Source organism: Siphateles boraxobius, unplaced genomic scaffold, assembly GCF_051911475.1.
Source record: "Siphateles boraxobius isolate OS27281-9 unplaced genomic scaffold, OSU_SipBor_1 7, whole genome shotgun sequence".
In the NCBI taxonomy this organism is placed as follows: Eukaryota; Metazoa; Chordata; class Actinopteri; order Cypriniformes; family Leuciscidae; genus Siphateles; species Siphateles boraxobius.
This window is the reverse complement of record NW_027509197.1, coordinates 10,604,349-10,618,943: the sequence shown is the minus strand read 5'-3', so window position 1 is coordinate 10,618,943 and position 14,595 is coordinate 10,604,349. Positions and strand designations below refer to the sequence as shown.

General features: G+C 39.1%; 1 protein-coding gene across 2 annotated transcripts in view; it reads right to left on the bottom strand.

Annotated features, from left to right (window-relative positions):
* uxs1 (UDP-glucuronate decarboxylase 1) overlaps window positions 1-14,595 on the bottom strand; it is a 90,962-nt gene that overhangs the window by 49,293 nt on the left and 27,074 nt on the right. For both annotated transcript variants that reach the window (XM_077215285.1, XM_077215286.1), the window contains 3 exons: window positions 7,355-7,398; window positions 5,781-5,841; window positions 5,025-5,205 (listed from right to left, as the gene is read on the bottom strand). In XM_077215285.1, coding sequence (XP_077071400.1) covers window positions 5,025-5,205; window positions 5,781-5,841; window positions 7,355-7,398 — 286 coding nt within the window. The remainder of the gene's footprint in view (window positions 1-5,024; window positions 5,206-5,780; window positions 5,842-7,354; window positions 7,399-14,595) is intronic.

The window sequence follows — 14,595 nt, the reverse complement described above, 5'->3', positions numbered from 1 at the left end:
TGCTAATTATTATCGCAATGGTTAGCATAAGTCGCCTTTAGTATTGTATATTAATATATTTCTGCCTCATACGGTGATCAGAATTCCCATTAGATCAAATTCATAAGTAATTTCAGACACTCGCTGGTGCCTTAAAAAAAGTGAGTTTTGAGCTTAAAATTGTTTTAAATGTCTTGATGTAATGTTGAAGTTAGCTGGTAGCCTGATTTGAAAACATGGGAAATGAGCAGTGGTGTTGACCCTCTCCATACGCCACATTAATGACCACTCCTTAAGACCCAGTTGGCCCGCTTTGGACCAAGGTATTCAGCGGGCTAAAAAGGTCTGGCCGTTGGCCCCGAGGAAGCCCCAGAAGTGACAGTGGTAATGCAAATGGCCCTGGCATGCACAACACAAGCACGCTCGCTTTTGGCCCGGCAGTGGAAATGCAGCTATTGTAGCAGCCTGGTTACTTGTAAACCAAATTTTGACAGGCTGCAAAAATCCTGCTCATGGAAGCTGCCAGACAAGTATGAGCCAGTCCATTGGCATGCTGTCAGAGACTGAAAGTGCCTGTTGACAGACTATCTGCTAATTGACCTCAGTACGTCACAGTAATTTGACTGGCTTTATTAAACACAATCCAGTGTGACATCTATTTAGCATTTCCTGTGAAGCACAAATTCCTTGATAACATATTACAATTAAAATCTCAGTACAAATATCATATCTAACTCTTAAAAAAAACACTTAATAAAAGAAGAAAAACAAGTTCAGTTTCTTAGTTTAAATGTCAACATATCTGTGAGAAATTTTAATTTGTGTAGAATGGCACCACAGTAACAAAAACTAAACTAGGGGTTTAGTTTGCAAAACTTGACCATTTGTTAACATAACGATTATATGGGTTGCCAAAGACTAGCCTGGCTCTGCCCTCCAACGTACTTCCGCTCTATTTCCTATTCCTTCAGTACTACGTCTGGGATTGTGCTGTGGTCTTTGGTTTTGATCAATTTTTTACCGGGCCAATCAGCGAACAGAGCTCCGTTTTTCAGCTCGCTCCGTTAGCGGTGAATTAATTGGCTAAGGCGAACGCAGGGCATACGTCGGGACCAAACGTTAGCGATTGGTTATGGCAGATCCAGAGTGACTCTGGGCAGATCCAATAGTTTTAGACTTCAATAGAGTACCCGCCTACAAGGAAGTTAACGCTTGCCAATGGAGCGGTGCCAGACTCTATGTACAAATGAAATGAAATGTACAAGAGTCTGGTGGGACCAGGCTAGCCAAAGACTGCCAACCAGAAGTAAAAATATGCCAGAAAAAAAAAGAAAAAGAAAAAAAGTGGTTTAGCATATATAACCTTTAGGCCTGGTTTCACAGATGGGTCTTAAATTAAGCCAGGATTAGGCTCTAGTTCAGATAGGATACTTAGGTAGCTTTTATAAACGCCTTAGAAAAAAACATTACTTGTTTGCATCTTGAGACAGAACAATGGCAATGACTTATTTCAAGATATGTCAGTGAAAGTTGATTTCGGTTAAAACAGCTAAAACATGCATTTTAATCCAAGGCTAGGCTTAAGCCTTGTCTGTGAAACCGGGGGTTAATGTTATTTTTTTACGTTTAGAGGTCATGTGTGTACAGGACACCATTGTGTCGGCTACAGAAGTTGTAACACTGCCAGAAAAAAGTTGTGTGTTGATTGTGTTAACAATGCTGTAAGATTAATGGTTTGAGCATGTACACGATTTGGTATAAAATGTTTGTTGTCAAAGAGTTGGGCAAATCATAAAGTTCTGAACGAACTGATGCAGTTACGTTCATGCGGTTTCATTGTAGGCCTATAATGTGAATATCAAAAATTGTGAATATCCACTCTAATCTAGACAAACACTGCTGACGTCACTGAGTAATAATAGCATTTTGGTGTAGAATGACATGTGTGCACCACTGCGATACGAAAAAAAGATGGAAAGCCATTGTGTTTGTGAATAGCTGTTGTACATTTACCGCAGAATTCAAACAATTTGACTGACATTAACCACATTCACACAAGAAAACCGTTAAATTACACAGTTGAATGTGTCAAGCCTGTACTCATCAGGGGTTGAAGCACACTGCTGAGATTTTACATTACAAAGATAGCGGTCATTGTTTTTAACTAGCCGTCCTCCAGCTTCTCCTGGTTTGATTAGCAGAAGTGGTAGCAGGTGTGATGCTGCCTGACAAATAGGGGCAAAGAGAATGACCTTAAGGTCCTCTAAGCTCTACATCACTTTATTCAAGGATCCATTGTCGAGTCTAATCACTGACAATGACTGTCCTCAAACCGGACTGAATTTATGAAAGCAGAATCCCTTTAATGCTAGTCGTTTTTGTCAGTCCCCAACTCTTGAGCTTTCACATTAAATCTAAATAATTTCCTTTCTTTGACAGTCCATTTTTATTGGAACACTCTCATCCTTCACAGAAATACCCTGTAATCAGCAAGTGGATTTCACAGACAGTCATTAAGTGACAAGTAGTTTCTATTATTATTATTTTTAACCTTTCACCACGGAGTAATGAAAATAAACATTGACAAGTTTGCCTTCTATTATCTGTCACATTTCATTTTCTTACTCACTAATATTTCCTAAAAATTTTGTATGTTCACAAGTGAAATATCTAAGGATTCTTAATAGCAACCAGGGTTTGTGTAGTGCAAGAGAACAAACCATACATCTGTGTTTTTTTATATAAAAATATTTGTGATTTTCATCAATTATCATTCAATTATTTAATTCCTCTTGTCTGGTTTCCTCTGTAATTCCCTCAGGCTCATAGTAGACTTTTAGTTAATACAGTTAAGAGTTTCGTTTACTGATTTGGTATCAGAAAATATTTGCTGTTACCTGGTTTTTGATATCAGACAAAACCCTGCTGGCTGGTTTTGGATACCAGACATAACGGATATCTTCTGACGGGGTCTGGTAAAGAGATTGGATCCAATATTCATAGTGTGGAGATTTGATTTAACATTTTACATTTGTAGTTGGAAGGATGTTGGCATGATCTAACACAAGGCAATGCTATAATGTTCTCCGAACGCATTGCTTAATGTGTGTTTACCAGGGATGCTAATGATTAATTGTTGATAATAATTTAATCTAGAAAACTTTGATCATCGATTATGCAAGGTCATGCGCATGCCACAAAACGGCTAAAGCAGACCCGAGGAAAAATGAGAGCACGCAGAGTTATGTTATGTTTGGGACCATTTTATTTTCAAAGGCTAAAGTTACACCTTCATGAGCCTACAACTTCAAGTTTGCATGTGCATTCACAGCCTTTTGTTTTGTGCAAATGTAAGTTGTAATATTACGTTTATTTTGTGTAGGCCTATATATATCCGATTTATCTCATATATGATGCATTTGGTTAAGAATTAATGCTGTATAAAAGCACGCCGGTGATCATCTTCAGCTTCAGTGCATGCAGCTCAAACAGCAATGCACAACTAATAATAATTATGATTGGGACTGTCATATTACATAACATTATAAAGGGAACAATATTGTAATAAAACCTTGTGAATTCTTTTGGGTTTAGTTGCCATGTTGCTCCAGGAAGCGAGTTGCTCCAGGAAGAGCGCATTCACAACAAGAGTTACACATTCTGAATAGCACATAACTTAGTTCAAGTTCACTTGTGTATTTGCGATATACAGATATAATATGTAATATTTTGTATATATCAGACTAATCTCACATAGGATGCGTTTCGCTGAGTTAAATAACCCGCTAGGAAAGAGCATCAGTTTACCGATGTTCATTCAGCGCATGCAGCTCAAACAGCAATGCACGACTAATAATAACTATAACTGGGATTGTCATATTAGATAACATTATAATGAGAACACTAATTTAATAAATCGTTATGAATTCATTGGGTTGTTTGCAAGCAGCAGAAAGCTGCCTTATGCGACACACAGTAAACCCAAGTGTCGTTTACTGTGCATAATAGCACCAAATTAACCCACGTTCCATTTTCTATCATGTGCTGTGCACTTTTGTGATGATGTAAAATGAACACATAAGCACCAGGGTACGACAGAATCAGGTTGAGTGTGAAACTAGACCAACGCTGTGGGGGACACCAGGAACATTCCCGCTCAGACTCGGACGGCAAAAAACAGGCCCAGTGTAGAAAAACCCTTAGTCTATAATTGATTATCAGTGATGAATCAAGCATTAAAGGGATAGTTCACCCAAAAATTAAAATTCTGTCAGTATTTACTCACCCTCATGTTGTTCCAACCCCGTAAGACCTTCGTTCATCTTCGGAACACGAATTAAGATATTTTTGATTAAATCTGAGGGCTGCATTACTTCTCCATAGGCTTCTTGAGGGATTGAACTTGCAGGCCCCTAAAAGTTATTAAAGATATAGTTAAAATAGTCCAAGTGACTACAGTGGCTCAATCTTAAGTTTATCAAACGACGAGAATACTTTGTGCGCAAAAAATAAATAAATAACGACTTTATTTCAACTATTCATTTCCTTCTCTGTGGGCCTCGAGTCAGTTCACTATTGATATAGCGCAGTTCTTCTGTTGTTGTACGTCACACGCATCACAGACATGACCAGCGTCGGCCAACAGTGAGCCTACGTGTGACGTAGCTCTACGCTATCACACTAAGTTGACTGACTAGAGGCCTACAGAGAAGGAAATGAATAGTTGAAATAAAGTCGTTATTTTAGTTTTTTTTGCGCACAAAAAGTATTCTCGTCGCTTGATAAACTTAAGATTGAGCCACTGTAGTCACTTGGACTATTTTAATGATATCTTTAATAACTTTTTGGGGCTGGCAAGTTTCAATCCCTTAAGAAGCCTATGGAGGAGTGATCCAGCTCTCAGATTTCATCAAAAATATCTTAATTCGTGTTCCGAAGATGAACGAAGGTGTTACGAGGTTGGAACAACATGAGGGTGAGTAAATACTGACAGAATTTTCATTTTTGGGTGAACTATCCCTTTAAAGGCAATTGGTGGTGCTCACCTTCAATATAGAGAGGCTCCACAACATCATGGTTGATCAGCTCAAAGTTCTCATGGCCGATCCAGTGCTCTACATTGCGCTTGCGGCCAGTGAAGAAATTATCCACAACAGTGACCTCATGACCATCCATCATCAGCTTATCAGTTAAGTGGGAGCCCACAAATCCTGCCCCACCGGTGATCTACCAGAGGAAAGACTGTATATCATTTCATAAGCCAAAATTATTGACGTATATAGAGTCATACATTACTTTTTATTTACTTAAGTTTGAGAAACATTTTAATAAGTTGCAATCAGATGGGGTTAAATAACAACATGGGGCTAAATCAGCACAGGGAGTAATCAGAGGAACTTGAGCAGTGTCTCTACTCCCCGTTTCTCGTTTCCTCAACACAACTACATACTTCCACTCTCAATTATCTGTGTGCAACACAGCCTGTTGAAAAGCTCCCTCTGAAACAACTCTAGTTATTTCACAGCTGCCAAATAGGTTATGCTTCAATCTGACACTGTAACCTTATAAACGCAAGGAGATTTTATTTAATAACATTTCAATTGGAGGAAAAAAGTGGAAAATGAACAACGTAATGTCAATGAACTATGATGACCACCTGTATGCCATATATATATATATATATATATATATATATATATATATATATATGTTACAGACAGACAGACGTGCATTATTGAAGAAGCAGTTCTGTACACCGAAGAAGACTGGAGAAAGAAAGAAAGAAAAAAAAAACTCCTCACCAAAATCCTCTTTCTGTCCTTCTCGGATAAGAATTTAACAGGTGGGTACTTCTGGATAAAACTGTAGAATAAAAGAAAACCTTAAATGAGCAAGATTCAAGAGGATTTAGTATTTGTCTTCTATATGTCAAAAGCACCACACTATTCAGTCACACACAAAAGCATGAAAAAAAATCTAAGCTGATGAAAATTATCCACATTTAAACATTCCATTCTTCTTGCTACTCTATCAACACATTCCAGTACAAATGCACTTGTCAGTATTGAATGTGTCAGTATCTGAGCACAGAAACTCAATAACTCAAGAATCTAGGGGGATGATTCTGTGTTTGTGATTCTCTCATCTCGTCTCATCTCATCTCATGAGTTCCTCAGCTCAGACATAGAGATATTGTAGATACTCTCCCTAGTCCCCTAAATTCACTGATAGCATCATCACAATTATTTCAATTGTCTCACTGGTCCCAAAGAGGACACAGTCCCATAGAGATAACTCTGATCAGGGCTTTTCTCTCTTGTTTTGTTTTGTATTCACTCACAGTGAAGCCTCATAGAAAAACCTTTACCAATGCATGTACAAAATAAGTATTTTTCTTAAGATCTGGTTTCATGAAAAACCTGATTTCATGTATGCAGCTTGTGCTGCTGTTGCTATACAATATAGTTATTTTAAGAAACGTTAGATTCTTTGGGGAACCAAAAATGGTTCTTTATCACTGACAAAAAAAACAAAAACTTATTGAACCTTGATTTTTAAGTGGCTTAGATTATCAGAAATAAACTCAAAAATGCATAAAATTAAAATAAAATAAAAGGAAGCTGTGAATTGATATTTTTGTTGAGCGATGCCAGAATGAAAAAAAATGGACCACAGCACATGGAGATAATGCTGGTGGAACCCTTTAACAAATGTCTATCCAATTACTGTTTTTGTTACTTTGGCCAAGCTAATTTGAAATGTAGATTCATTTCACACTGCTGCCATGACACGTATGCCTGTTTGATGAATCTCCTAACACAGGTAATATACTCTGATATTATGTTAGTGCCGGGTTTAGTCGGGGCCCGGGGCCAAACAAACAGCATCAAGTAATTTCCTTTAGGTCTGGCTGAGATGCGGCAAAGTGAAGAGACAAAGACAGCCACTCACTCCGAAGACCTCACACATCATCACTGAGGACTGACAAAATATCATGGTGCAATTTTAACCCCATCCTGACATACCAATCAAAGCTTGACGCACATTGTGCTCCAGCTTCCTGTCTCTTCCTCTATTCAACCCTGCTTACACTTCTCCAGACTGGCTGTTTTTATGACACTTACTTTAGGTGTATTTTTTTCCTTTGTAATTACAGGCTGTGAAATGTGCTCATGTCATTTCTAAGCTATTCAACTGCACACTATATCTATGAAGAGTGGATCCATTCTACAAAATAGCAGGTATAAAAAAAGGAAATGTACTGAAATCTCAATGTGTTTTATAATGCGTAAAAGACCACGGTGTAATACCAATCACGGTGAGACTTGAAGCTATAGCATAGTGTACGTTTTTTGGGTGCAGATGAAAAACATACCTAAGCTCCAGTTCCCGTATCTTCTCCCTGAGAGGTGCCACTGCCTGTGAGGAATAGAGTGAGACATGACAGTGAGAACAGGATAGGAAGGGCAAAGAAAAGATACATGAGACAAAGAGCAAGAAACAAAGAGAACAGGAAAATAGGTGATCGGAGAGGTTTATAGAGAGTGAGGGGACTGCATTAAGTACCCAGTTGAGACTGGGACATTTAAAGCCTAAGGAAAACAGAACAGATAAATTGACAGAAATTGATGTCTGACTTAGACGCAGTCATTAAGCACGATCAGCCCTCAAACTGATTTACAGATTAATCTGAGAGCAGCTGTAAGGTTATGTGAAAGGAAGAATGAAATTGAATGACCTTTTTTTTTTTTGATGGAACAGAAATAATTAAAGTCCCCCTGTGGTGAAAATCCAGATTTTCATTTTGTTTATATTTCTGTGTTGTTTGTAATATGGTTTAAAACAAACCATGTGCAAATTCATAAGTCAATCAGCACCATTGCCATTTTCACCTTAAAACTGCAGTGAACCAAAGACAGTCTCAAAAACGTGGTTGGAAATCGCTGATGTTTCTGGCGTCACGAACTACCTTGTAACCAATCACGTCAACGTGTGATCGTCAACGAGTGAGCCTCTGAGCTGGTGTGAGTGAGTGGAGACAGGGCTAATTTGCATATTCATAGAACCGCGTATACTAAATGAGCCAAGGTTGTAGAGTAACAATCAAGCTATTTTAAGGCATGAAGATTTTTTATCAAGCAAAGCTCATCAAAGATGAGTTTTAAGGGATAAAATTATTGACTAGAGGGCTATAACAGATTATTAATATTTTAATGAGTACTCTTTCTTTAATTAAGCCACTAATAAGAAGAAAGTTAGCCTGCACCAAAGAAAAAAATTGCAGGGCTGACTACAGCCTTTACAATGTGTTTCTGATGTATCTAATTGACTTTGATCAATTTTACCAATTAGCATATCATGTAATTTATCTGATTGCTTTAATCAATTTAAGCACTATTCCTAATTATAAGTATACTAAGTATAAGTATTATATGTTCGATAAGTAATCCTAACTTCATTAACATTCCGAATGACAGTTTAAACATCAGACATTTGCCCCAGAACAACAAGATTTAAGATCTGGGTCTAAGGACATTTCCAAACTGTAACACTTCTTTAAATGAAATATCAAACATCAGACAGGTGAATAAATGTCATCGTTTCTAAAAGCTATCGGAGACGCTGACAAACATTCCTTGGTAGGTGTTGACACACTTTGAACCTTAAGGGCAGGCAGATATGAGAAAAGCAGTGTCTAATGAGCTTCTGCAGGCGATAAGCAGACATTTGGGATCTATAATGAAACGACAGAGATTGCAGTTATAGCACTGACTTTTAATGTGAATGTATGTGCCAACAAATCAGACTTAGTCAAATGAAATGGGTGCCATCCAGCTTCAAACACTTTCGCAAACATGCTGCATAGAAATAATTAATATGACAAACTATAGCAATCTACACAGTGGTTTTCAAACGGTTCTGGGTGGTTTCTTACAAGCCCAAGTCTCTATGATATTCTGGTTGCTAGTTACGGTTCGGTTCTCTAAGCCAATGCAATATTTTCACCTGTTTTGTCATCCACCAGGTGAAAACGGTACATCTGATCGCTCATAAACATAACAGGTTACCTCACCTCAACAAGCCGCTTGATTTGAGGTATAATTCACGTCAATAGCACTTCGGTACGGGAGGTGTTTTAATGTTGCTTTTAACATTTGACACATTGTGAGTTGTTCATATGGTACCTGTTGAGTGAACCAGGATATTTAAAAAGAAAAATGACAGTGAGGACTGGACTTGATCCATCAGAAACTAATTGGAGAGTGAACAGTGATTCTGTAAGCACTGACAGGTGGTTGGAAGGGCTTTTTACTTCATCTGAAGTTGGTGATTTTTGTGGCAGCTGCTATGCGTGTGAAGAAACAAAAAATAATTGTGGACATGAATAGAAAAGGCTAAATGGCATTACAAAATCCTGATAAAAGTAAGTAATTATCTCTAAAAAGACTCTTACAAACAAGTAGGGAATACACAGATGTTTAAACTTGACACTTAAGAAAGGAATAACAGGGTTAATGTTCCAGGTTTTATCGAATCAAGCACGAGTAAAAATAGCCTCTTTGGGCTTTACATTACGCACAGTTATTTTAAAATTTTTTTTATATAGAACTTATGCGCCAGAGAAACCAGGGCGCCGCCATCTTTAGAATATTGTCTTTGAACTTCCGTTTTTGCGGTCGCTCTGTATATTTCTATGGGATTGCTGTCCAGGAGTAATAGGCTCTATTAGCTTTTAAAGTGGATTTACTTGATGTAAAGTTAACAAAAGTTATCATGAGGATTGTAATGTTTAAAGCATATGTCTTAACAAATGTCAGTATACCGGGAAGATTTTAAAACGAGCCGTTCATTTATAAATAGGCAAGATCGCTGTGAAAATACAGACCGGAAGACAAAAGACAATGAGTGCAGCACTGAAAAGGGGCGGGGCTACATAAGGTCTATACAGCAGTGGCAAAAAAAAACAACAACAAATATTAAACATGAGGAAAGAACAAAACACTAAACTTAGTTCATGTTTTTATCTGACAAAATTACTTTTTGAAAATTAAAAAGCTTTTATTAAAAAAATAATGGCCACCACTGTATGTTGTTTTTACAAAATAGCTTAAAGGTGCATTGTGTAATATTTCTGAGGATCTATTGACAGAAATGCATTATAAGATCCATAACTATGTTTTCAGTGGTGTATAAAGACCTTGCATAATGAACCGTTATGTTTTTATTACCTTAGAATGAGACATTTATATCTCTAGAACCGCAGGCACCCCCTTCTATGGAGGTCGACATATTGTGTTGTCATGTTTCTACCGTAGCCGACAGAGAACAAACAGCGCTAGAGAGCGCGTTTCGTCACAACCTTGAAAAAAAAGTTTTCAGTGGTGTATAAAGACCTTACTTAATGAACCGTTATATTTGTGTTACCTTAGAATGAGCAGTTTCTATCTACATACACCACGGGTTCGCTTACATTGAAACGCGGCAACATGTTTCTACAGTAGCCCAAAATGGACAAACGCGTTTCGTTACTATGTTGCTCTCCGTGCAAGGAAGCAAGCTTAGTTCAGCGAATAAAACACTGACACAATGATGAACAAGTAACAATAATATTCGCAATAACATATACAACCCCAAATCAGAAAAAAGTTGGAACATTTTGTAAGATGCAAAAAAATCAAGAATCTGTGATTTGTTCATTCTATTTAACCTTTTATTAGCCGACAAAAGTACAAAGAAACGTTTTCCAATGTTTTCATTGACCAACATAATTGTATTTTGTAAATATGAACAAATTTTGATTTTGATGGCTGCAACACACCCCAAAAAAATTAGGACAGAGACCAAATAAAAGTGAAAAGATTATCCAAATTAGATTATCCAACTATTTTGAAACAGTCCACAATGAGCAGGTGAATTGGTAATAGTTGAGGGTATCATGTTTGGGTGTAAAAGTGCTTCTCAGTGTTTTTAAGCAAAGATGGGCCAAATATCTTGAGAATTGTCAAACAATTAAAAAAAATCACATTTCTCAATGCAAGATTGCAAAGCATTTATGCCTTTCATCATCTTCCATACGTAATATTGTCAAAAGATTCAGGGAATCCAGAGAAATCTCAGTCTGTCTAGGGCAAGGCAGTAGACCTCTGTTGAATGTGCGTGACCTTTGAGCCCTCAGATGGCATTGCACAAGATACCATCATGCTTCTCTGTCAAATACAGCCACATGTGCTCAGGAGTAATTTGGAAAACCATTTTCACTGAACACAGTCTGACGCTGCATCAAGAAATGCCACTTGAATCTCTGTTATGCAAGGAGAAAGCTTTACATCAGTTCTATGTGGAGATGCCGGCGAGTTCTCTGGGCCTGAGCTCATCTCAGATGGTCTAGAAGACAGTGGGGATGTGTGTTGTGGTCAGATGAGTCCATGTTTCAGCTTGTTTTTGGGAGAAAATGGACATCGGGTTCTCAGTCCCAAAGACGAAAGGGACCAACCAGACTTTCACCAGCGACAGGTGCAAAAGCAAACATCTGTGCTGGTATTGAGGTGCATCATTGCAAACGGTATGGGTAACTTACATTATTGTGAAGGTACCATTGACATGGAGGCATATATTTGGATTGTACAAGGACATAAACTGCCATCAAGATGACATCTTTCCTGGGAAGCAAGACAATGTCAGGCCTCATTCTGCACATGCTAAAACTGAGTGGTTTCTAGACACTCTGCACCATAGAAGGGATATGCCTGCCTGTTTACTGCAGTCCAGATATGTCTCTTATGGAAAATGTATGACCCATCATGAAAAGGAGAATCAGGCAATGATGACCACAGACTGTTGAGCGGCTGTCTTGTATCAGACAAGATTGGGCAAATATTCCACTAGCAAAACTCCAACAATTAGTATCCTCAACTCCCAAATGATTAAAAAGTGTAATTAAAAGGAAAGATGATGTGACACAGTGGTAAACATGCCTCTGTCCCAACAGTTTTGGGGTGTGTTGCAACCATTAAAATTTGTTCATATTTACAAAATACAATTATGTTGGTCAGTGAAAACATTGGAAAACTTTTCTTTGTACTTTTGTCAGTTAAAAAAAAACTTGATTCTTGATTTTATTGCATTTTACAAAATGTCACAACTTTTTCTGATTTGGGGTTGTAGTTTTACTGAATAATTAAGTAAACATAATTTCTTAATTTATCCTTGTAATGAAACCTCATTGCTGAACTGGCTACTCGCTGCTGTCTCAGACAATGACATATTTTCCTGTCAGCCACCGTAACTTTTGTTGGTTGAAATTCGTAACCTCACCACTAGATGCCGCTAAAAATCACACACTCCACCTTTAAATGCCCATTTACACCAAGGACGAAAACTATAATGATAAAGATATAGATCTAAAATAAAAATCTAAAATATGTTCACACCACAACTATCATAGAAATCACTTTCAGAACGATTTTTTTCCAGCTGGTGAATGTAAAAACTTTGACAGCCAATCAGAATACATCCTGCTTTAAAGAGCACAAGCATTTAAAGGTGCAATAAGCGATTTCTGGTAAACGCTGTTGATATTTGAAATCTCCAAAACAAACACAAACCCCTACCCAAAAGGATCACACCCCTATCTTGATGTCTTGATCTATGATGTCATCAATAAGTGAAAGCAATTTGTGTTCATATGATAATTCAATTCAAATGTCCAATTGTTATTTAGCTCCTCTACTCCTTTCTCATCCCTTCCATCCAAAATAACAGCTTTCATGAACTGCTCCCTACATAACTCGATAGTCCAAGTAACTAATATAATACAAATTTGACAAGATTAAGGGGTTATAGCGATCACTGAAATGGGAACCAAAAGACAAACCACACATTAGTAGTAGGTTAACTCACTTTTCAGACACACTTTGGGAGCAGATGCTTGAAACGGGCGGTGGTGGAGGCTTAGATGTTCCAGGCTTATAATAATAATAATAATAATAATAATAATAATTAACAAACAAGCGAAGAAGGCACTTGAGTATATTCAAACTAGGCTTGCTACGATAGTCGGTGTTGACGATGTTACCGGTGTTCAGAAGCAACACCGGTTACGTCACATGCCCACCACACCACCGCCCCTCACCGTTGATTTTTAAAAAATAAAATAACTTAGTTCAGTTAGAGAACAGACAACACAATTAAGAATTGAATGTGTCAGCTTAGTAAATCGTGAGCCAAATGAGAGTCGCAGCACAGATCAGCAACGAGTTAGTTCTCTTACGAGAGGTTCTCTCGTATTGCGTAAGTTTAGCTTACGCTACGGGAAAGATTCATCTTCTCGAGATACTGAAGCCAAAAAATTATCCTTAATTTGTATTCCTTGTCAACGCAGTGCAGCAGCTAGCAGACCTAGAGCAGGCCATCTCGCGTGCTCATTGGCTGCCCTGCGGGCAACTGCTGCAGCCTACCAGTGAGCCCGGCATGACGTCACGCCCAATGAAGGCCGCCCGCGCCTTCATAGCGTCACAGCCCGCCAGAATGGGCGTGGCTTAGCGTATAACACTAGGGGCTGTAGGCTGACTTCCCTGATTTTCGTCTCTTCAGCGAGCTCTTCGCATCGCTGGATCTGAGAGAAGCCACCGCCGCCGTCGAACAGCGGACAGCCAGCTTAGGAGAGCGCTGAGGAAGCCGGCCGTCTTCGCCACCTTCAGCCATCCGTGCGAGCTACGCTATCCGGCGACGTATCCTTTACCTTGCTAAAACCTATTATAAAACCTATTCTAAAAGAGCAGCGAGTGTCTTTTTTAAGATGCCTCGCACTTCCGGCTGTGAAGCGCTTCCGCTGTCGACCCTGCGGGCTCTCGAGCCCTCTCGAGCTCTCTGCATGACCCGGACGGGCTTGCGCGCCGCCGTCAAAATGTCTAGCCATGTCAGTCCCCTTAGATAAGGCTACTGCAGTGGTGTATTTGGCAGCCAACGAGCCGGTAATGCAACCCAGAGAAATCTCACGTGAGTATAATGTCAGATTAAGAATGTAAGTTACGTGCCCGCTCACGAGCGCTCACGCTTACTAACAGACACATCGCCTCCGAAAAGACGTGCGTGTTTAAGTTTATTCCCTGTCAGTCCCCTTCAAACAGGCTACTGCAGTGGTTCAATTAGCAGCCAACGAGCCGGTCTGTTGACCCTCTCGCCTGCACACAAACGCCGTTTTCACGGCGACCCAGAAAAATCTCAAAATGAGTAAAATGTCTGGTCCGGCTCATGCCGTCGGTGTTGTACATGTAATGAAAGTGCCCACGCCCCAGTGTTCACCACTACACATAAGCACTCCGAACCTCGCAGAGCACACTCTCATGAAGCGCAGAAAAGCCGCTCGAGTGTTGAATGTAAGAAATGTGTCCACAAGTCTGTGCCCACTATCTGCCCGCTCTGTTACACGATCAAGAAAGCAGGTTATGAATGTAAGTCTCGTGCCCGCCAGAGTGCGTTCACGCTTGCTAACACAAACCTCCCCCCGGGCTCCGCCCGCGCGTTTAAGCGTTATCACAAAACTCAAGGCATTAATAAAACGCTCCCCATCCATTATGATCGGGACGTCAAATACACTTGTAAGTCTAGTGCCCG